Genomic DNA, 25,151 nt, shown 5'->3' on the forward strand with positions numbered 1-25,151 from the left:
GATATGTGAGGAACTTATTTTTTACAGAGATATTCTGCAAAAGATAAATTTCTCAGGACTGTGGCCATGGATTCTTAGCAAAAGAAAGGACAAGGAGATATGATCAAATGTGTGCTGGTGAATCAATACAAATAAATTATGTGTTCTTTGTTATTATGTCCTAGGCTACATGAGAGAGGGTTCTTAAATCATCCACCATCAGCCGCTGGAGGTTCTGCTCCTTTCTGAGGAGTTATATGGAGACAAAGTCTAGGCTTGTGTTATTTTAGGCAATCTAGATAACTTTCTAGTGTGGACACTGATTTGGTTGCTAGGGGAATGCTGGCCACTGCAGAAGACCAGAGGGGAACAATTCTTCTCTAGGTATGGCATGGCCCTGATTACACACTAAATATTTTTACCTCTAATGTCTGGGATTTATGAGCACTGTCTTGCTTGAAAGGATGGTCCTTTTACTAGAATATATGGGACAGACCTCTGGGGTTTTGACTAAGTGCTTGTCCAAGAGTTTGAACAGATTAAAATCTACATCCCCTCCCCACCTCCTATCACATGAATAGGACAGCCCTTCATCTGTTATGTCCTGAGATATGGCTTCTATGGCCCAATTCTCAGTTATTCTGGATCAAGATCTAGAACAAGGCCAACTCAGAAAGAACATGGAAATCTGGGCAATCTGCAAGTGAGATCCAGGCAAGTGGTTTGTGAATGTGCTCAAGAGGTGACCAGATATGTGGGTGAGGCTAAGCATATTAACCTAGGGAGGGAAATCCTTAGAAGTTCAGGCAGTTGGGCAGGTAATAACAAATATGCCCATCCATCTCTTAGGTATATGAACAAGAACAAGAGGGGAAAGAGGGAGAGCTTTGGCCATGAACATGTTTCCAAAGAAAGGGAGAATGCATAGATTCAGGGAGTTAGGCTGGAATCCCATCTAACCAAGCTGGGGCGTGAAATGAGTGTTAGATTATGCAAACATACAAGATGCTCCTCCTGTAAGTGTTGGAGCTGGATTCAAGTGCAGGCCTTCGAATTATAATGAAACCCACTAACTTCCTAGAAATCTCTGAGGCATCTTCGACTCCTTTCTTTTCTATTATGCATCATTTGCAATTTTTAGCAACAATTTTCATAGATTTTTTTCTCCTTTTCTTTCCAATTATCATTATGTCAGTTCAGATCTTTAGTCTCTTAAATTTGGATTATTGCAATATCCTCATTAGCCTCCTTGTTTTTCATCTTCACTGATCTATCCTTCATACTCTGGACAGTTTTGTTTCCAAAACATAGGTGCCAACAAATCATTCACCTCAAGCACTTAGACATCTCTGTGCTATTTACTGAGTAGAGTAGAATCTCCTTAACCTGACATGGTAGGCATAATAGTGGCCTCCCAAAGATGTCCACAATTAATGCCTGCAGCCTTTGAATATGTTAGGTTATAAGATGCAGGGGAATTAAGATAGTAAATGGAAATAAGGTTGTAATCATTTGAGCTGAAGATGAAGAGATTATCTTGGGTTATCTGGCTGGACCCGGTGTAATCAGAGGATCCTTAAATGGGGAAGAGGAAGGCAGAAGAGTAGGAGACTGATACAGTGTGAGAAAGAGTGTTGATTAGCCATTTGTGGCTTTGAATATGGAATGGAACCACAAGAAAGGAATGGGTGCAGCATCTAGAAGTTGGGAAAGGCAAGAAAATGGTTTCTCCCCTGGAGCCCAAGAAAGGATGTAGAAACACAGCCCTACTGGCAGCTTGATTTTAGCTACTGAAACCTATTTTGGACTTCTGTTTTCCAAAATTGTAAGATAATATAGTTGTATGGTGATCTTTCCCTACAGAAACAATAGGAAATTTACATACATGGTGTTTTTTTAGCTCTACATTTTTATTTTATTTTTTAATATAATTTGTTGTCAAATTGGCTTACATGCAACACCCAGTGCTCATCCCAACCAGTGCCCTCCTCAGTGCCCATCACCCACTTTCCCCTCTCCCCCACCCCCATCAATCCTCAGTTTGTTCTCTGTATTTAAGAGACTCTTATGGTTTGCCTCCCACCCTCTCTGTTTGTAACTGCTTTTTTTCCCCCTTCCCTTCCCCCATGGTCTTCTGTTAAGTTTCTCAGGATCCACATAAGAGTGAAAACATATGACACCTTTCTTTCTCTGACTGACTTATTTCACTTAGCATAATACCTTCCAGTTCCATCCAAATTGCTGCAAATGGCAGGATTTTATTCTTTCTCTTTGCCAAGTAGTATTCCATTATATATATAAACCACATCTTCTTTATCCATTCATCATTTGATGGACATTTAGGTTCTTTCCATAATTTGGCTATTGTTGAAAGCACCTCTATAAACATTGGGGTACCTGTGCCCCTATGCATAAGCACTCCTGTATCCCTTGGATTAATTCCTAGCAGTGCTATTGCTGGGTCATAGGGTAGTTCTTTTTTATTTTTTTGAGGAACCTCCACACTGTTTTTCAGAGCAGCTGTACCAGTTTGCATTCCCACCAACAGTGCAAGAAGGTTCCTATTTCTCCACATCCTTGCCAGCATCTATAGTTTCCTGATTTGTTCATTTTAGCCACTCTGACCAGTGTGAGGTGGTATTTCAGTGAGGCTTTGATTTGTTATTTCCCTGATGATAAGTGATGCTGAGCATCGTTTCATGTGTCTGTTGGCCATCTGGATGTCTTCTTTGGAAAAGTGTCTATTCATGTCTTCTGCCCATTTCTTCACTGGATTATTTGTTTTTTGGGTGTGGAGTTTGGTGAGTTCTTTATAGATTTTAGATACTAACCCTTTATCTGATATGTCATTTGCAAATACCTTTTCCCATTCTGTCAGTTGCCTTTTAGTTTTGTTGATTGTTTCCTTTGCTGTGCAGAAGCTTTTTATCTTGATGAGGTCCCAATAGTTCATTTTTGCTTTTAATTCCCTTGCCTTTGGAGATGTGTCGAGTAAGAAATTGCTGCTGAAGTCAAAGAGGTTGTTGCCTGCTTTCTCCTCTAGGGTTTTGATGGTTTCCTGTCTCACATTTAGGCCATTTGTCCATTTTGAGTTTATTTTTGTGTATGGTGTAAGAAAGTGGTTCAGTTTCTCATTCTTCTGCGTGTTGCTGTCCAGTTCTCCCAGCACCCATTTGCTAAAGAGACTGTCTTTTTCCCATTGGATACTCTTTCCTGCTTTGTCAAAGATTAGTTGGCCATACATTTGTGGGTCCAATTCTGGGTTTTGTATTCTATTCCATTGGTGTATGTGTCTGTTTTTGTGCCAATACCATACTGTCTTGATGATTATAGCTTTGTAGTAGAGGGTAAAGTCTGCGATTGTGATGAGTCCTGCCTTGTTTTTCTTCTTCAATATTACTTTGGCTATTCAGGGTCTTTTGAGGTTCCATAAAAATTTTAGGATTGTTTGTTCTAGCTTTGAGAACAATGCTGGTGCAATTTTGATTAGGATTGCATTGAATGTGTAGATTGCTTTGGGTAGTATTGACATTTTAACAATATTTATTCTTCCAATCCTTGAGAATGGGATGTTTTTCCATTTCTTTGTGTCTTCTTCAATTTCCTTCATAAGTTTTCTATAGTTTTCAGCATACAGATCTTTTACATCTTTGGTTAGGTTTATTCCTAGGTATTTTATGGTTCTTGGTGCAATTGTAAATGGGATCAGTTCCCTTATTTCTCTTTCTGTTGCTTCATTATTGGTATATAAAAATAAAACCAATTTCCGTACATAGATTTTGTATCCTGCAACTTTGCTGAATTCATGTATCAGTTCTAGCAGTCTTTTGGGTTTTCCATGTGGAGTGTCATGTTGTCTGTGAAAAGTGAAAGTTAGACTTCTTTGCAAATTTGGATGCCTTTTATTTCATTTTGTTTTCTGATTGCTGATGCTAGGACTTCCAACACTATGATAAACAACAGTGGTGAGAGAGGACATCCCTGTCGTGTTCCTGATCTCAGGGGGAGAGCTCTCAGTTTTTCCCCATTGAGGATTATATTAGCTGTGGGCTTTTAATATATGGCTCTTATGATAGTAAGGTATGTTCCTTCTATCCCAACTCTCTCGAGGGTTTTTATTAAGAAAGGTTGCTGAATTTTGTCAAATGCCTTTTCTGCATCAATCGACAGGATCATATGGTTCTTATCCTTTCTTTTATTAATGTGATGTATCACATTGATTGATTTGTGAATATTGAACCAGCCCTGCAGCCCAGGGATGAATCCCACTTGATCATGGTGAATAGTTCTTTTTATATGTTATTGAATTCAATATGCTAGTATCTTGTTGAGAATTTTTGCATCCATGTTCATCAGGGATATTGGCCTGTAGTTCTCCTTTTTTTGTGGAGTCTCTGACTGGTTTGGGAATCAAAGTAATGCTGGCTTCATAGAATGAGTCTGGAAGTTTTCCTTCCATTTTTATTTTTTGGAACAGCTTGAGAAGGATAGGTATTAACTCTACTTTAAATGTCTGGTAGAATTCTCCAGGGAAGCCATATGGCCCAGGTCTCCTATTTGTTGGACGATTTTTGATAACTGATTCAATTTTTTTACTATTTATGGGTCTGTTCAAGTTTTCTATTTCTTTTCATTTGAATTTTGGTTAGTGTGTGGGTGTTTAGAAATTTGTCCATTTCTTCCAGGTTGTCCAGTTTGTTGGCATATAGTTTTGCCTTGTATTTTCTGATAATTGCTTGTATTTCTGAGGGATTGGTTGTAATAAATCCATTTTCATTTGTGATTTTATCCATTTGGGTCCTCTCTCTTTTCTTTTTGAGAAGCCTGGCTAGAGCTTTATCGATTTTGTTTATTTTTTCAAAAAACCAACTCTTAATTTCATTGATCTGTTCTTCTGGGTTTTTTTTAGGTTCTATATTGTTTATTTCTGCTCTGATCTTTATTATTTCTCTTCTTATGCTGTGTTTGGGGTTTCTTTGCTGTTCTGCTTCTATTTCCTTTAGGTGTGCTGTTAGATTTTGTATTTGGGATTTTTCTCGTTTCTTGAGATAGGCCTGGATTGCAATGTGTTTTCCCCTTAGGACTGCCTTTGCTGCATCCCAAAGGTTTTGGATTGTTGTGTTTTCATTTTCATTTGTTTCCACATATTTTTTAATTTCTTCTTTAATTGCCTGGTTGACCCATTCATTCTTTAGTAGGATGTTCTTTAACCTCCATGCTTTTGGAGGTTTTCCAGACTTTTTCCTTTGGTTGATGTCAAGTTTCATAGCATTGTGGTCTCAAAGCATGCATGGTATGATCTCAATTCTTTTTTTTTTTTTTTTTTTTTTTAAATTTTTTTTTTCAACGTTTATTTATTTTTGGGACAGAGAGAGACAGAGCATGAACGGGGGAGGGGCAGAGAGAGAGGGAGACACAGAATCGGAAACAGGCTCCAGGCTCTGAGCCATCAGCCCAGAGCCTGACGCGGGGCTCGAACTCACGGACCGCGAGATCGTGACCTGGCTGAAGTCGGCCGCTTAACCGACTGCGCCACCCAGGCGCCCCTGATCTCAATTCTTTTATACTTATGAAGGGCTGTGTTGTGACCCAGTATGTGATCTGTCTTGGAGAATGTTCCATGTACACTTGAGAAGAATGTATATTCTTCTGCTTTAGGATGAAAAGATCTAACTATATCTGTCAACTCCATCTAGTCCAGTGTATCATTCAGGGCCATTGTTTATGTATTGATTTTCTTTCTGGATGATATGTTCATTGCTGTAAGTGGAGTATTAAAGTCCTCTGTAATTACCACATTCTTACCAATAAGATTGCTTATGATTGTGATTGTTTTATATATTTGGGTGCTCCTGAATTTGGTGCATAGACATTTATAATTGTTAGCTCTTCTTGAGGATAGATGCTGTAATTATTATATAATGCCCTTATTCATCTCTTGTTACCAGCCTTTAGTTTAAAATCTAGTCTTTCTGATATAAGTATTGTTACTCCAGCTTTCTTTTGACTTCCAGTAGCATGATAGATTGTTTTCCATCCCCTCACTTTCAATCTGAAGGTGTCCTCAGGTCTAAATGGGTCTCTTATAGATAGCAGATAGATGGGTCTTTTTTTTTTTTTTTTATCCATTCTGATACCCTGTGTATTTTGATTGGAGCATTTAGTCCATTTACATTCAGTGTTATTATTGAAAGATATGGGTTTAGAGTCATTGTGTTATGTGTAGGTTTCATGCTTGTAGTGATGTCTCTGGTCCTTTGTGGTCTTTGCAACATTTCACTCACAGAATACCCCTAGGATCTCTTGTAGGGCTGGTTTATTGGTGATGAATTCCTTCAGTTTTTGTGTGTTTGGGAAAGCCTTTATCTCTCCTTCTATTCTGAATGACAGGCTTGCTGGATAAAGGATTATTGGCCACATATTTTTCCTGTTCATCACATTGAAAATTTCCTGCCACTCCTCTGGCCTGCCAAGTTTTAGTAGATAGGTCTGATACTACCCTTGTGTGTCTACCTTTGTATGTTAAGGCCCATTTATCCCTAGCTGCTTTCAGAATTCTTTCTTTATCTTTGAATTTTGCCAGTTTCACTATGATAAGTCATGCAGAAGATTGATTCAAGTTATGTCTGAAGGGAGTTCTCTGTGCCTCCTGGATTTCAGTGTTTGTTTCCTTCCCCAGCTTGGGGAAGTTCTCAGCTGTGTGACTTGTTCAAGTACACCTTTGGTCTTTTTCTCTCTCTTCTTCTTCTTCTGGAACTCCTATCATATGGATATTGTTCCATTTCATTGAATCATTTAGCTCTTTAATTATCCCCTCATGATCCAGAATTTTTTTAAATCTTTTTCTCAGCTTCCTATTTTTCCATAATTTTATCTTCTATTTCTGCCTCTCCCTTCTGACTCTTCAGTCTTCTCTGTGACCGCCTCTGTTTTATTTTGCACCTCATTGATAGCATTTTTTCAAATTTATCATTACTATTTTTTAGTTCCTTGATCTCTGCAGCAATAGATTCTCTGCAGTCTTCTATGCTTTTTTCAAGCCCAGCGATTAATCTTATGACTATTATTCTAAATTCTTGTTCAGTTATATTGTTTATATTTGTTTTGATAAATTCTTTAGCTGCCATTTCTTCCTCGAATTTCTTTTGAGAATTCTGTTTTGTCATTTTGGCTAGTTTTCTGCCCCTTGTGTATTTTAAAAGCTTGTTATGAGCCCTGCACCTATGAGCACTACTGTATTAAAGAGGAGTCATACACTGTCCAGGGCCTGGCCCGTCAGGAGGTGTTTTTTTGGAGGGTGTTACTTGCTCTCTGTTGTTGTGACTTTGGTTACTTTATCTCCCTACTTGTAGTGATGTTTTGGACCTTCCACAAACATACCTGATGTTTAAAACCATCATTATCAAACTCCAGTCTGGGACTTCATCTCTTTCTCCATGCACCTGACTCTAGCCTAAGCAGACCACCTCTGGTCCTGAAACATGACTGACAAGTCTAGCCTCCTTGTGTTTTCTTGTAATGCCTCCATAGCCAAAAAAGCCATTTGCTTTCTTCACCTGGTAAAATAAGCCAGCTCAAATTTTCACAAAGGGTAATTCTCTACTTCATCCCAGTTTGGGAATCACTGATTACTGTTATATGTCTATCTTTCATAGTTACTGCAAGACTCACGTGAAACATTAGGTATAATATGAGCAGCCTCGTGTCAGACCAATTTCAATTTTCACCAAAGGTAGTTGTATAGATATTTACCTCTCTTCTCACACTGAAAGTGCCTTAGGTCAGATACTTTGTGTCTCATGTTTCTCCTTTTTTAAATGATATTTAGCACAGTGCAGAGCCCAATTTGTAGGGTTGGATAGGAGACAAGTTGTGATAAATGACAGATCATGGATTGGGTGATAGATCATTTTTCTCCTCCTTTGTGTATGTGAGATCTTGGGGCGGGGGTGTCTGGGTACTGTCCCAGGTGCTGAAGATACAGTAACAAATAAGATAGCTCTTGGATTTGCCATGAGGTCATCTTACAATCTAGTCAAGTCTCTGCTCTTGGTCTCATTGGAAGCACCTTGGGCTGGTAGCTACTTCCAATCTGGGGAATTGCTGATCCCCAGAAAATCCACTGGGGTCAGCAGCTAAAATTGTTTGGCTGACAGCTCTTTCAGCTCCTGAGACCCAAGAGGGAATGATGCCCCTGACAGGAGTGGTAGAAGGAAGGGGAATGTGTGTGCCTGCAGGTGAAATGAAAGAGACAAGTGGATAGGATCACACGCCAGGCAAAATGGACTTGATGGACCTGTGATCTTTCCATTGCTGAGGCTGTCAATGCATGTCCACATAAAGTGAGCACCAGCACTCAGGAAATCTCTGAGCTTTCATCTCTACATCAGTGAGAGGCCTGGCGAGGTTGCTCTTTATTTTGTTAGCTTCAAGTTGTCATCACTAAAGAAGTGACATGCTCCCTCTTGGGACATGGCATTTTTCTATTCTGGTGGCAAATGACCTGGTTTGCTCAGAGACAAACCAGGGTGGAAGGGACCTGATATATGCTGAGGGCTTCTTGTGCACCTGACAGAAGACAACTTTCATCTAATCCTCACAACAATCCAATGAAAGAAATGAAATTGGCTTAGTTTTCCAGATGAGGAAACTTAGGCTTTATAGGATCAGCTTCTTGTCTAAGGTCACACAGAGAGTGAGTGGCAGAGCATAGATTCCACACTAAGACTATCTGGTTTAGAGCTTTTTTTCCTTTCCCAAGGAAACAGATTGCTTACATTTTCCTTTACGTTGGTGATTATCTCCGAAAGCTTCACTCCAGTGGCTTTGGAGCCAGCTTTTCATCTTTCGTCTGCTCACATCTGTTCCTGCCCTCAGCCTCCTCCTCAGGGGGTGCTGGTGGTGGTTGGATGGAAGGTGTTATGGGCACATAGGAAGATATGAACTCAGACTCCTAGTTACTGGTATACCTTGAGCTAATTAACTCTAGTTCTGGTGAGCTATCATCATGGGATATAGACACTGGCAGGGAATTCTGGGGTCATTTGGCCCCACCCCTGTTAGGGGGCTGCAAGCTACCTAAATCATTTCCAAGAGATGACTCTCTTTCTCATTTTCAAAGTCCCTTAGGGAATGAGAGTGAATGGATTTTTAATTAATTTTTAATGGCTCGTTATACAAAGCCAGAACAACCCCCTACTATTCAAGAGCCATTTTTCATAAGCTCCTTGTTTCAACAATACTGTATTTCCATTTCCTACATCTGTCTCTTACCTTATTCAGCAACCAAATTCTGCACAGTACTTTCTTAACAATAGCTCTGCTTTAAAATTTTTTTTTTCAACGTTTATTTATTTTTGGGACAGAGAGAGACAGAGCATGAACGGGGGAGGGGCAGAGAGAGAGGGAGACACAGAATCGGAAACAGGCTCCAGGCTCTGAGCCATCAGCCCAGAGCCCGACGTGGGGCTCAAACCCACGGACCGCGAGATCGTGACCTGGCTGAAGTCGGACGCTCAACCGACTGCGCCACCCAGGCGCCCCAATAGCTCTGCTTTAAATAGGGATGACTAATGCTTATTAATTTTTGTATCTCATATCCCTTGCTTGGATCAAGAAGGAATAGATAAACCTGTCTTGGGCCCTGACTGGACAGTTTCCTCATTTGGACAGTGGGGATAATGATATCTGCTTTTCACTGTGGTTATTTCCATTATATGTGTAATGCACATAAAGCACCAAACGTGGTGCTAGACACTTAGTAGGTGCTCAGTATATATTAGTGTCCCACCTCTGCTTTTTCTGTATTTGTTCAGTTCTGGTCTAAGCTACTCTACTTGATCAGGTCATGCTTTTGTCTATAGATCTAGTGTTTTCATTAACCTACATCCCATCAGATATAGGGATATACCTTTGTCTTTTCTAGAAGTATCTAGAGAATAACAACCCTCTAATACTTAATATGGTCATATTTAGAAGATTGTTTTCACTGTCTTCCCTTCTTGCCCTTGTGTCCCCTTTCTCTTACCCTCTCGTGGAAATTCATGAAGTTCTCTCCTAAACCACCTTGGGTTCTCACTTCTGGAGAGAATTGGCAGACTAGTTTATCTAAGGAAAAGACACATTTGAAGGAGTTTACAAAATACTCCAGAAGAAGAGGGCTGGAAATTTCCATTTTCCTCCCATCTCTTAAGATCTTCACTTAGAGCTCTCATCCTTTCTGAGAACCTTGATTACCCCAGTCCAGACTCATCTTCTCCTCCTTTGAACACCTATGGCAACACTTTCTATTCAAGAATGTGTGTATTTCTGTTGGTTATAGGCACCATGTCAAGGAAGAGCATAAAGTACTCTTACAGTATAATGAGAAAAGCAGGGTCTCTATCTTGAAGGTACACATAGCCTAATGGTGGATATGCATATGCAAGTAGATAATTATAATATAATCTGGTGAATAGCATAATTGGATGTATGTGCAACAAGTTAGGGGAACATGGATTAAAAGAGAATCCATTCTGTCTCAGAGGACAAGTGAGACATCAGAGTGTTGATGACGTTTGAGCTGGGCCTTGAGGAATGAGGAGGAGATCAGCAGGTGGAAAATGGGGGAAGGACTTTCAAGGAGAGGAGGGAGCTTTTGAAAAAGCGTGGGATCCTGGAACAGGGAAGAAATAGGTATTCCAGTGTGTCTAGAATTTAGCTATCATTTGGGAAAGTGGCTCTAGAAGAGGGTTAAAATGTCTAGAGGGGCCAAGTTGAGAAAGACCTTTCATGACATGTTGAGGAATTTGGATTTGATTTTAAAGACAGTATGAAGCCAGGAGAGATTTTTTTTTGGCAGTAGGTAATGGGATTTGGCCTGTGCTGTAGAAGGGTCATTCTGGTGTAATGTAGAAGAGGGGTGAAGATCAGAAATTAAGTAAACTAGTTATTTTGAAGGCCTCTGTAGTCATCTATTAGCTAAATCCATTGGTCTGTTCTTAATCTTCCTTGTACATGAACTGTCAGCAGCATTTCACACAGCTGATCCCTCCTCCTCTTTGAAGCACTTTCTTTACTTGGCTTCCAGCACACATGCTTTCCTGGGTTTCCTCTGATCTCACAGACTCTTCTATGTCAGTGAGGGTCTCTGACTCTAGTATTTCTAAGAGAAGACAGGAATTGAATGCAGGAATTGTTTACAAGGCTGGAGGAGTGAGGAAGAGAAAAGGCAAAGTTGCCCAAAGATTGGTAACTATAGAAACCTTTTCAGGCCTCTGCATAGGAGGAGAAGAAACAGTGCAAGAGGCTGAGGATCTCTCCTACCTAGATTCCTACTGTGTGTGCCGGGCTTCGCATGCAGGGGACCCAGAAGTCTGTGCTTCCTGTCACTGAGGTCCACCGTCACTGCTGTTGTTCCCGCCAGCTCTGTTGCTGCTGTTGTTTTGTGACTTCAAAATACAAGTGGGAAGAGTAGCTTTTTTCTTTCCTACTGGTCCCTACTGGTCCCTACTGGCATACTGCCTCCTGCATTGGGTCAGACTGGAAGGCAGGTAATGTGAGAGTCTTAGAAATACAATTCTCAGGGTCCTGATTACCTGCAATACATAGACAGGAAAGAGAACTTGGAGTAAACAGACAGCACAACCCCTCTCTCTGGCTACTGTGAGCATCCATTTCCATCCCCAATTCATAAATAACTCCTTCTTTTCCTGTAGGTTCAGTGATAGTGTGAGAAGCTGAAAATAGCTGGGTATTAGTTTCTGCTTCCAGTTCAACAGAACAAGAGTTTTGTCTTTTTTTTTTTTTTTTTTTTTTTTTTTTGACAATTCCCTCTTTAGGAACCAAGAGTTCTCTCTCAACAGAGCCAAAATGTATGGGGACATGAAGCAGATACTGTGAAATGGCTTATTGGGGACAATAATGAGAGGACCACTACCTCTTTTGCCCCTTGATTCTCAGACCATTGTATTTTGACCATATGTTGGTCAAATGCACTTTATGGAAGACAGTGCCACAACCTCACAGTGTTGACTCCCAGCTAGTGTTGTCATTGAATCTTTGAAAATCCATTCAACCATTGTATCAGGCCAGCTGCTTCTGGGTGATTAAGTTTGTGGTAAGACCAGTGAATTCCATGGATATGCCCATTACTGCACTTCATTTGCTGTGAAATGAGTTTCTTTGTTGGAAGTAATGTTGTGTGGGATACCATGACAGTGAATAAGGGGTTCTGAAATGGAAAGATTTTGACTCTAGCATAAGCACTGCAGGTAGGGAAAGCAATCATAATGAGAAGAAATTGCTCCCTGTATGTGATGGGGGAGGGGGTGGGGCGCGGTGGTGCAATGTGATCAAACTGTCACCAGGTGCCATAGTGAGGCTCAACATTGGTTTCTGATGTTGGCAGGTCGGGAATGTAGCAGTGATAATATGCACAACAACCTTGGTGAAAGGAAGTCCATGTGAAGCCTAGGCAAAGTCTCCATCTCTGTCATAGCAGTGACCACAGAGGACCCCCCAGAGCAAACTGGGGGGGCTCTGGGGAATTGGGCTTACTGGACTCAACCAAAGGCCATCTTGTTCATTTGATTACTGAGGTTCTTCCTTGTAGTAAATACCATTTGGTGAGCATTCACACAGGACATACATATCCACTGTGGCAATTTTGAGAGGATTTTCTCACTCCCCTGACCTCTAGATGCTGGAACACCTCAGCTCTCAATCCTCATATATTTACTCCATCTTCACACTCTGTCTCTTGGTGATCTAATCTAGTCTTGTGTCTTTAAATACCATCTAATTAGAGACAATTCCCAAATGGATATTTCTGTCCTAGATTCTCTTCCCTCAACTCCAGACTCATTTATCCAGCTCACTATTGGACTTGTTCATTTGAATTCTCTTAGGTATCTCAAACTTCATGTTCAAAGCTAATTTCTAATTTTTCCTCCATACCTCCTTCATCTGTAGTCTTCATCTCATAAACCAGCAACTCTGCCTCCAGTTGCTTAGCCCTGAACTCTGAAGGTCATCCTCAACTGTTCTCTTTCATTCACACTCCATATCCAGTTTGCCTGACACTACCTTCAAAATACATAAACATCATGTCCCTTTTCCTGTGCATTGCTGTTGCTCTGCTGTAACACATACCATGTTTCACCTGGATGATTACAACAGGATCCTAATTCACTTTTGTGCCCTTACTGCCTTTCTCAACACAGCAGCCAGAGTGATCCTGTTAAAAGTAAACTTCTCTATTAAAATCCTCAGCAGCTCCCCATCTCACTCACTCACTCCGCATCTCACTGGAGTCCTTACAACGGTTCACAAGTTCCAGCAAGATCTGAGTCTCCGAATATCTCCCCGACTTCATCTCCCCCTACTTTCCACACCAGCTTCATTGGTCTCCTTGCTCTCCCTTGAATATGCCAGGGACACTCCTGCCTCAGGATCTTTGTATTCACTGCTCCTCTGCCTATAATGTTGCTTACCCAGATAACCCCATGACTTCATCTCACCTCATTCAGGGTTTTGCAGGAGTGTCCATTTTTCATAGAAGATGTACCTGGGCTCCTTCATCGTCTCCTTTTCCTTAATTCCACCCCCGCCCCCATAGCACTCACCATCATCTAACTATGTCATTTACTTACTTACTTACTTACTTACTTACTTACTTACTTATTTATCTTCCCTGCCAGAATGTCAGCTTCATGAGGGCAAAGAAACTGCTGTATTATTTTCAGTGCTGAATCCAGATTACTTGGCAAACAGGAAGTGTTCCATACATATTTGTAGTTAATGAATGAAAAAAAAAATTATGAGAACCTGTAATTGTGTGATACAGTGGACTACAGTGTATTTCAAAGACTCCGTGTTTGCTTTGATTTGTGTGGGACGAGGAAGGAATCAAGGATCATGCTAAGGTTCAGTTGTGAGCCACAGAGTTGATGAGATGCCCTTATAAAAAGCAGGAAAGGGGATAAAAGCTTTGTGAAAATCTGTGCATTGTACATGACAAGTTGCTATAGTTTGTACTATTTCCTTGTCCTCTTAACTAGATTGTAAAATCATAGCAGGCAGGGAGCACTGTTTGTGTCACTCTGAATTTGGCACACACCTACCACAGTTCAAGACGCCCAGTTGGTGCCCAGACATCCTTGTATTGGGGATCTGTTGGGCTTTGGGTTGTAAATGTTCAGTTTCTGTTCCTTGGTGAGGGGATCTCCCTGAGGTGTGAGAAGGACCCTGGGATTCAGACTCTGCTGGAACTGGAAAATGCAGCCTTATAGGCTGTCTCAGAGGGGTAGCATCTTTGTCGTGTGACAGTTATCAACCATTTCTGGTAAAGAAAGCTGCGGTCCTTATTCCAACTGGCTGGAAACCAAGAACTATCAAGTAGGGGCAGGAATGAAGTGGTAGCCTGTGAGTGGGATGCACAGAGGACCCCGTGGATTTAAAGGCACCAAGATTTCAGGAAGGTTTAATGAACTAAATTAATTTTCCTTCAGAGTAAAATTTTACAGGCATGAAAGGCCCTCCCTTCACTGAATGTGCTCACGGGCGAGAGCGTCGCAGTGATTTATGAATTTGCAGATTATGCATTATCCTTTCAGAGGACAGGAATCCCCCCGGGGTTCCTGCCTCTTTCTGAAGCTGAGTGGGGGGAGCCAGGTGAATGCACTGACTCTGATCTGCAGCCTCCTGTACTGAAGTTGGGGTTGAGAATGGATGAGTTTGTTAGGAGGAGCTTAGCATAAACTCTAGAATCTGAATTCCCCTCCCCCAGCCCCCGACCAAATGAAAATCATTTGGAACCCTTATCTCCTGAAGAATAATTATCATACTAATAACGCCCATTTCCCTAGTACAGTTTATAAAGCAGGTCAGCTTTCCTTATTTGATTTGAATCAACAACCCTGTGAGGTTGGCAGGGGCAAGTGTATCATTATCCCCATTTAAGGAAATTGGAGCAGATTCTGAAAACATAAATAAGTTGCTCAGGCTCACACAGTAGCATATGGTGAGACTGGGTTTTGAGGCAGTGCTCTGGTTGCAAGTGTTCCGTTATTTCCATGCTGCCATGCAAGCCCTGTCCAGGAGGCAGACGGCTGGATCCAATGGGTAAGTGAGTCTAGAGACAGGCACATTTAGAAGGGTTCTCAGGTGGGATAGCGATGGAGACTTCTTTGCAGTTCTGCATTGTGGGTACCTCCTCTCACATAGGAAGTGGGTAGGAAGAGGATAGAAAGCTCCCTTGTCCTCACATATCACTTTCCCTAACTCTGCCAGAGACTTGGACTCCTTTGTTCAAATGCATAATCCTGGAGGCAGCAGGTTGAGGAGGACTATCCCTTTCATGAGGACAGCCACCATTTCTCTTTTGATCACTTCACCAAGAAGCTTATGCTGTGCTTAACATAAGTCAAGAACAGATGAATGAAAGAGAAGAGGGGACATGTGAAATAAAGACACTAGTTACTGGCTCTGAGTGTGTGTAAAGAGCAGGCACAGGGATGGCTTGAACATCTGGGGGCATTAGAAGACATTAGATGCCTGGGGCCAAGAAAATTGGTGGTGGATGGTCAACAAAGACAGCAGCAACTGATTTCGTAAGAGGCTAGTCCTGCCCTTTATTGTCACTTACTAAATAAGTCCCTTATTTTAATATAGTCTCTTAGTATATGAATTATTTATTATATAATGTATGCATTATATATGTCTCCTGTTATAATTAGTCCTCTGATATATTACTTATTAGATATTTATGTATACATTACATATAGACACATAATAAGTCTCTTGGTAAATATGGTCCCTCCTTGTTATCGCCCTCTTCACTCATAAAACTTTTTATCTACCCATAGTTGGCCATAGGTTGGGCTTCCTCTGTCTTTCCTGCATGATCCCATTGTCCTTTGTGCCTTCTTTCCCAACTTGACATGGCCTATGTCTCTGAGTGGCTCATGTACACATGACATTGCATTCAACACATGACTGCTCTTGCCCCTAATGGCCCGTGCCACTCTACCTCCATACCTTTTCTTGTTACTGGAATGGCTTCCTCCCCTACCCTCCTTTTTTTCTATCGATCTCAGTTCAATTAAAAAAAAGAAAAAAAGTGAATGAGCTCCATTTCAATTTATGCATATTCTTAGCATACTTTAAGTCCCAGTTCATGTAATCTTTCCTTCATGGAGACCTTTCTGATCACACTCTATGGACTTAATTGCTTCTTCTTTTCAACTCTTATAGCACATTATCTGTACCTCTCAAATACATTTATCATCTCATCTCTTCTTTTATTGTTCTGCATCCATAATTCACTTGTAGTGCCTGCCAAGTGTCAGGTGATGTGCTGTGCATTGAGGATGCAGAATTGAATGAGACCTGATTTCTAACCTCAAAGAGGCCACAATCTAACAGACTAGTCAGACATACGGAAAAGTCATACTGACCCAATGTGATAGAAGCTATAAGAGATAAATGACCACAGTATAATTCCAGAGATGTCAGATACCAATTTAAGGGTGTGTGTGTGTGTGTTTACACATTTCTCTCTATATAGATCTTTCTAACTATGTTTGTATATACACACACATACATGTCTGCGGATTTCTCTTTATACTGTGTGTGTGTGTGTGTGTGTGTGTGTGTGTGTGTGTGTGTGTGTGTGTATAGCTTATATTAAGAGAGAAATGCTATTTACTCATGAATTATTCCAATGTATTTTCACATTTTAGGCAGCAATCCTGCTGCCTGGGGGTCTCTCAGCAGTTTGTCTCTCAGCAAACCTGGGTATCTCAGCAGTTTGTCTGGGTCTTTTCTCCTTCCATAACTCTGTTTCCTATTTCCTTCTCCAAGAACAAAGAAAACAGAAGTTCCCTTCATCCTTGGGCCTTGAACTCTGGATCTCTCCCTGAGTCCCAGAGTTTAGCTGGTGCCTTCCCAATTCACCTAAGAGGAGCCCAGTAAGTATCTGTGAACTTCAGGAGAGAATGTGCAACTCCTTGAGGGCCAGGGTGTGCTTTTCTCCTCTCTGTGTGCCTGCTTCTTGTCTTGCACACAACTGGCTCACATAAACACTTGCTGCCTGGAGTAGCATCACATTAGAGCAGAGTGAGCACAGTGTGTCATATAGCCAGGGGTGGAAGCGCTGGTTCTGTCTCCTGCTAGTTGTGTGCCTGGGGTGGGGGTACAATTAGCTTAGCGCTTGGGATTCAGTTTTCTCATCTGTAAAATGGGGATATTATATTACACTTGCTTAGTCTCAAGAATTTGTTGTGAGGATTGAGAAGCACTCCATGTAGTGTTTATTGCCTGGTAAGGGTTCAGTTAACGTTTACTCTCTGCTTTTCTTTTGCTGGATTTGACTGCCAGCCCTCATCTGGGGGCGTCTTCTGAAGACGAGTCAAGTCAGGCTTTGCTGTGGATCCAGGATTAGCCCTTTAGCCTTCCCGCACCCCACATCCCACCCGCTGGTGATTCCTGAGGCACACTCGCATCTTCTCTTTCTGATCTGAGTCCTTGCCTCGTGGTCTGGGGCTTAGTGGCTTTATTGCTTCTGCTTTCAGTTTTCTTCCCTAATTCCCTCCTCTCTGGTGGCGTTCGGAAGGCTCTGAGTGGTGAGAGAAGCCAGGGATGGGCAGGCCTTGTTTCCCTCTTGGTTTTGTTTGCTTGGCACAGAGTATCTCAAGGCTAAAGGTTACATTATCATCTCTTCATCGCTCTATTACTGCCCTTCTGTGCTGGCACCAGGGGAGTGGAAGCTTCCAGGCCCTAATTCACCCCTTTCCTCTGGGAAATGCAGGGGTGATTTTGCGGAGGCATTTTCCTCATACGTCTCTTTCTGCATGCTTTCTGAAGTTCAGCTACATTTAAAGGACGGGATGCTTTTCTAGGTTAGGATCTCAGCACGGTGCAAGGGCGGTGTCACTGCAGCAACAGTGTTGGGAGAGGAATCATAGTGGGATGGAGTCTTTCCCAAGTGTAGTTCTCCAGTTACCACAGGAAGATTTCCAGGCCCCACTCAGGACCCACCAAGTCAAACCTGCTGGGAGTGGGACCTTAGAATCTGCATTTAAAAGGCTTTCTGGTGACTGTTAGCTCCAGCTGTACTCATGGCATGGAAGAACAGTGCCCTGGGCACTTGGTCGAGGTCACACATTATTGAGACTTTAACCAGTCCCTTCCTTTCTCTGTGCATCAGTTTCCCCATCTGTACAGTGAGGGAAAGAGACTAGATTAATACCATTCCCATCTGAAGACTATGATTCATCACCAAAACACCATTATCTTCTATTGACTCAAAATGATTATTTTTAGGAACCTTTGACATGTTGAGCTTGCCTGTTAGGGAGACAGAAGTACAAAATACGAACCCCGCCTCAATCTAGCTGGGAACGCAAATCCTGTGACATCCGGAAGGTAACAGGATAGTGTTTGACTAAGTGCCAAGTTATGTAATTCCATTTTAAGTGCGATAGGACTTGAGAAGAGGGATAACTCTGATGGCTGGTATGGTCCTAGGAGGCTGCCTAGAGAAGGTGGGCTTCAAGTTGTTTCTTGAACAACAGGCAGGCAGGTGCAGGTGGTAATAAAAGGCTGAGGCACAGTTGATACAACATAGCATGGAAGAAAGAAAGCAGAGGTGTGAGAACAGGTTTGGCTTATTTGCAGAGCCTTGAGAAACTTGGATTGCTAAAGCAGAAGACAGCGTCTTGAGAACTGGGGAAAAGTGGTTGGAGGAGTGTGTGTAGTACGTGTGTGTGGGTAGTGCATATGTGTGTGTGTAGTGTGTTACATACCAGGCTAAGGAGTCAAGTTCATCCTGAGGCAGAGGGAACCAGGACACTGATAGAATGAGAACAGCTCTGGGCTCTTTCCAGGGCTTTCCAGACCCAGTTGTTTGTTAGAAGCTCCCTATTGGTTAAGTGGAACTCTTACCCCCTACACTTCTTTCTTCTCTCTGTGTGGACTTTGCACTTTTTGGAGGTTTTTTGATGTCCCTGAAGGCTTGATATTGGGAGAAAGTGAAATGACCTAATTTGCTCCTGCAGAGCTCTGGATGGGTGTTCTGACCTATTTCTAGAAAAGCATAGTTTTGAGTTTGTTTGTCCAGAATTTGGGATGGCCAGCGCATAGCCAACCCCTGTTTTTTACATAGTGACTGTGGGAACGACTTTGTAGATGAGAGAGGATAAAATAAAGGGGAGGTGAAGTCTGTTGTGCGGGTTATCCAGCAAACAGGATTATTGGTGCATTCCTAGGCATTTGGTTGGGGAAGGTGGGGATAAATCCCTTGTTTTCATCAGCCCCTGAATTTAACAAATGAGGAAAACTCCATGAATGGGAGAGGCAAGAACCACTGAGTGGCTTTGGGGAGCAGTTCTCTGCAATGGATATACACTCCTTACTGTTGTGCTATGTCAATAAGACAGGTAGCTTGGTAGCTTTTACTGTTGTGCAAATAGCCATGCCATTGATATTTTTCTTGGCTTGGCTGTTTCTTGCCCATTCACCACTCTCCATCAAAGAATGCACGCTTGGGAAGAGCCCTTCCATTGTGGCCCTGCAGAGAAGTTGAACATCCCAAACCAACTTCGCCATGGACTCTCTCTGACCTATAATGGGTCACATCCTTGCCTCTAATTTTTTCTTAGTTTACATAAAAGTAATGGAAATGGTGTGGACAGACCTCATGGGGTGTTGGATGTTAGTAAATCTCAAAGTGAGTGTTCTGTTGTCAGTGAGATGCCATAAAAATGTTCAATATAATGGCTGATTATTTTTCTTTAATCTTAAATAGATACCTAGAATGGGAAAGTCCCATCTTGGTAGCAGAAATTCATTATCTTGGAAAGAGTTTAATGGCTGCTGTGCAAATGAACTGGAGGAAGTTAAATCGTGGAATGGGAAGGAACTGAAAAAAGTGAAATCAGTTGTGCATTAAATTTAGATAAACACAATTATGTGTAACTGGATTATCACGTGTGCAGGCAGGCACTGTATATTAGGCACCTGTGTTTTGATTAAAATCGATTCAGGTGCATGCACTTGGCATCCTTGTGATTCGGAGTTGTGCCTAAGCCGCTGTCCAGGCACACAGTGGGCAGGCAGGGAAACGTCTGATATCCAGGTCCCCAGCTGGAGAAGTTTAAAGGGCCGAGGACCAGACCGGCCCAAGACCATTTCAGGAAACTGCTAACTCTATTAGAGAAAGCTCCAGCTCTCTTTCATGTACAGCTTCCTTTTGGGTTTCTGAATTTCAGCTGATGTCAGGAAAGTGGTCCCGGGGTCCAGTGGAGTCTAATGACCTGCTTCTTACTCCATGATGAGGACAGATGCCAAATGATAGATGGCAGATGGCATCAGGGGATGTTGGGGACTGGGCCTGCCTGCCATTCAAGTAGATGTGGCTGCTGAGGTGCTAGTAATGGAAACACAGAATCTCTTTGAACCCATCTGTAGGTGGAGAGAATTAGGCTCGGTTGCTTCTTACCATTGGGTCCAAGTCTGTAAGTCAGAGTCATCTCCAGATCAAAAGCAAGCCCATCGTCTGATCCCTGGGTGGCTGTACGAGTGATCAGAGCCAGCCGGGCAGCACCTCACCTTGAAGGAGGACAGATGTAGAGAAACCACTGTCGATACCCAGTTAATTCCTGTTGGCATGTTTTACTTCAAATGCAAAGCATCGTCAGGATTAAAATAAATGCTACCAGTTACAGGAATGCATTAAATTAATAATTGTTTTCCCTTGCTTGATCCTATAATACCCCTCCACTCAACGGATAAATACTAAACCCTCCTCTGGGTGATTTGAGATGCACTGTATGTTGTTACACAAACTAAAGTAAGCTTGCTTTTTTTTCCTCCCCTTTTGTTCCTCTTCTCTGCCCTCCTCCCCATCCCCATCACAGGTTATACTTATCCTGACGAAGCTGTACGACTTCAACCTGGGGAGCGTGACTGAGAGCTCACTCTGGAGGTAAGTGGATTGGAGGTTCTTAACAAGCTTCTGTGGCTTGGCTCACTTGAAGAATGCCAGCCACGCGGCTGGGGGGCACGTTTTGGAAGAGGCAGGAAGCAATCCTCCTCGTGGAAGAGCCCCTTAGCCCCCCAGGTGGAATGGACAGCCCCACCTGTGAACTCCCGTAGCACTCTGCTTATCTCTCTGGGGGCCTGTCACAGCTCTGCCTGCTTGGCACCATTGTTGGTTCTGCGTTCCTGCGCTGTTTTGTTCTGCTTGAGGGACACACGTCTGGTTAGAGAGATCAGGGGAGCATGCCCGGAATGAGAAGAGCCGTGGGTCAGGGAGTCTGCTGAGGGGAGAGTCTTGCCTTGGGCGTGAGTCTTGGCCCAAGGACCATTTCCGGCCCTGTGCATCTGTGAGATGCTGTGGTTCTTACCTGTCCTTGTGGGAATAGATACACGTGGGGATCAGGTCCAGATGGGGACCTTCATGGGCTTCTTGATACATGTATTTTAGTATATTCACTATACATATTTATAAATGCTTACTGTATATTAACGTCTATATATTTAATAAACATTTACTATATATTTAATAAATTTAATATACGTTAAAATATATATTGGTAATACATATATTTTAATATATATCGAAATATGTATTTTATGGCTGCAATGGCATAAAGATAAGTGTGTTAATATAGTATATGGAAACTTTTTTCAGCCTCAAAGTTCATTTTTTGTTTGGACTTTAAAAGAAATGAAACATGTTTGTGGATCCTTAAAAGTATGGTAAGCCCTGGGCACTGTGCCCATTGTGCCTGCTGGATAAGTCCGCTCTGACGGGACGCGGGTCACGGGACAGAGAGAAGGATGCAGGTGGTTAGATCCGGGAGAGCTTGACTGAAGCAGAGGCCTGAGGACTTTCTCTGCACGGGGCGCTTTGGTGCCCGGCTCTACACAGCACATGTGCACACTGCGGGCAGTGACGGGGCAACAGCAAATTCCATCAGTCCCTCTGAGTCAGCACTTCAGGCTCTGGGAAGGTTGTGTTGTCTGTCCCATTTGCTTTTCATTTGTAAACACTGGGGAGGGGGCACTGTCACAAAAGACTCTTCACTGGGCTGCGTCATCATCCCAGACCTCTGTCCTGAGGGTTTCCTGGGATCTTGGAGCAGAAGTGGTCTGGGGCATGAATATCTGTGTGCCTTGCTTCTTCTTCATCCGACCTGTTTGTTTGCAGAGGACTGGCCAGAGTTTGTTTCCCAGGAAGGGGGAACAGTCACAGCATCTATTAAATATTTAGGGGTTAATTGCTCATATCGACTCAGGCCTGCCTCCATTCGCCCAGGATGTCCACAACCTAACTTTGCTGCTCAGTGAAAATTGGCAGAGATATAAGAAAGCACTGTTTCTCTAATAGATGAGAGCATGCCTATTTCCACTCACACAGGACTCCCGGGGAAGTAGAGCCTCAGAAAACTTCCTCTCAGGCCCAATCGCAGTGATACTATGGTGATACCTGAAGCCTGACTCGCGCACTGCCTTCGGAGGGCGGATAATAAAAACAAGCCAGAAGATCCTGCCCTTACAATGGGAGAAGCTCTACCTGGCAGCCCATATTTCAAGAAAGGTTTGGCTAGGTCTAGGGGTGGGCCAGGCACAGCCAGGGGCCCATGCCCAGGCCCAGGCCATGCTTATTGCTAGAGGCCCTTAAGTAATGAAGTGTGTGGCCTGTGGTCATAAGAGCCAGTATATTCACTGGTGTGTACCAGAGACCATAGGCAGCCTAAGGGCACCCTGATGTGCACTGGCCAGGATTCAGATCCCACCTCACCCACCCAAAGAGCTCTGTAACTTTTTAACCTCTTTGTATCAGTTTTCTGGGGCTGCTGTGACACCGTACCACTAACTGCCTGGTCTAAAGCAGCAGAAATGTACTCTCTCTCAGTTCTGGAATGTGGAAGTCTGAAATCAAGGTGTCTGTAGGGCCGCACTCCCTCTGAAGGCTCTAGAGAGAATCCTTCCAGCCTTGGCGGCTGCTGGCATTCCTTGTAGCTAAGGCTATGGTCCTCCTTCTCTGCCTACATCATCTCCTTGGCCCACTCCTCTCCTGTCCCTTATAAGGAAGGTTGCCATTGGAGTTAGGCCCCAGGATAATCCAGCACGATCTCATCTTGAGATCCTTAAATGCATCTGGAAAGATCCTTTTTTTGTCAAACAAGCTCCATGACAGGTTCTGGGGGTAAGGATGTTGAACATATTTTTCTGGGTGGTCACCATTCAGTGCATTTCTCCTTCCCTGGATGTGAGTTGGAGATAGCACAGAAACCCCTTTGCTGCAACCACATTGTTCTTGCCTTCCCTGAGACACATCACCTTGTCCCCTCCACGGCCCTTACCCCCGCCACCTTTTCCTGCTCCTCTCCAAGGGGGGCGGGCAGTGCCTCTGTTCCTTACCGTCTCAGTTCCTCTAATCAGGGAGGCCTTTTTCCAGGACTTCACATTCCATCACTCAACTTGCATTTTCCTCCTTAGTACTTACCCCCATCTGGCATGCTAAATATTTTACTTATTGAATGATTTATTGTCTGCCTATAACCACTAACATCTAAGCTTGTAGAGAGAGACTTTTTTCCATTTTAATTCAGGGCTATACTCTCTGCACCTAGGACAGTATCTGGCACATAGGAGATACTTAATAAATGTTTGCTCAATGAATTAGTGGATGATTTGCAAGGACTGAATGAAATAATAAATGTAAAAACCCTTAAGAGTGGCTCACACATAGGAAGTGTTCACTTAATTGTAATGATTGATTATTATAACCCTCTGTGTTTGTATAGTGTTCATCCCATTATTGACTTTGTTTATAAGGATCCAATGATGTCGGGGTCCATGTGATGGAAATTATAGGGCACCAAGGCATGTATTCTGTGATATGGATGAATTAGCAGAGATCTTCAGGGGATTAGGGAGGGGAGAAGAGTGATTTAGATGGTTGTTCCTTGTGCTGATTAGAGGGAATTGAAGTATCGGTTTCTAGCAACAAGAGGATGTTCCTCTGTAGACAGGATTCTATGAGCTGGGGGTTGGACTTATGGGTGGGATGTGACTTGGCAAGTGAGAAGTGGAAAAACATCCTTACTACAAGGGAAAAGGGCAGGTAAGCCTGAGCTGCAGGAGAAAAGGGAGCCAAGCAGCAGGAAGAGAGAGCAGCTGGTCTTGGACCAGGGAGGGAACGTTTGGGTGGGTCTCTTCATGTTCACAGAAGGGGCCAAACCAAAGAGTGTTACCCTAAGGATGGTTTGCAGATAACAGATTCATATGGTGTGACCTTATAAGGATTTGGAATGCTGGTAGATATTGTAGGCTTTCCCTCTGGATAATTGTTACATATGAATGTGTTTTTGTGCTCTGTTTCCAAGGGTTCATGGGTCTGATAAAGCCCTGCTTAGCAACCCCTGCATAGAGCTAGAGAGAGAAAAGGGGCTGTTTCTATCCTTCGGGGGGAATTTTCCAATGTGCTGGGGCCTCACAGCATTTCTTCAAACCTTGCATTGTCTTTCCTGCTCATCCCCTAGAGATCTGTGTCTCCCATCCTCTTTTCTGTCCCGATAATGATGATGTATTTTGCAGTTAAAGCCTAGAGCACTGTGATCTTCCTTACTAACACAGTGTACAGAGAAAAAGAAACTAAATTAAACACGCACCCTTTCAGTTTTGTGATTTGGCCCAACATGCTTAACCAAGTTGAAATTGAATTTAGGGGATTCTTCTTCAATTTTCTGTACAGCAGAGGAGCCTGGAGCAGCAGCTGTCATGACAAGATGACACTCCCTGCCAGGTTACAGTGGGATATAATTATTCGCCTCACCGGATTAATAATTCAGAGGCCATCTACTTCTAAATAGACAAAAGACTGTTGAAAAGCATTCAGTAGGGTAGGGGTGTCTTAAGCCCTCACGACATTCTTTCTGAAACTCCTCGGTGCTGTTATCCTGGGGGGAGGGTCTAATTTTTTCTCTACCAATGCAAGGATGTCTGTATATTAATAACTGGTTATTAGCACAACCATCTGTTTGTATCCTTTAGTCAATGGACATTTTCCATAGAGAATTCATGCTTATAGACTTAAGGAGGTTGGGGACTGATATTTTTTTAAAAGACCCAGGGCTTCACTTTCGGGGTGTTTTCAGTCCATAATGTGTCAAATCTGGAGG

The 25,151-nt window shown here is 42.7% G+C and overlaps 1 protein-coding gene across 2 annotated transcripts in view; it reads left to right on the plus strand.

Annotated features, from left to right (window-relative positions):
* Positions 1–25,151, plus strand: part of SORCS3 (sortilin related VPS10 domain containing receptor 3) — a 596,149-nt gene that overhangs the window by 160,482 nt on the left and 410,516 nt on the right. For both annotated transcript variants that reach the window (XM_086680815.1, XM_086680814.1), the window contains exon 2: positions 20,877–20,944. In XM_086680815.1, the coding sequence (XP_086536941.1) occupies positions 20,877–20,944 (68 nt within the window). The remainder of the gene's footprint in view (positions 1–20,876; positions 20,945–25,151) is intronic.

This window comes from Puma concolor, chromosome D2, assembly GCF_028749965.1.
Source record: "Puma concolor isolate L17-30 chromosome D2, mPumCon1.1.hap2, whole genome shotgun sequence".
NCBI classification, from domain to species: Eukaryota; Metazoa; Chordata; class Mammalia; order Carnivora; family Felidae; genus Puma; species Puma concolor.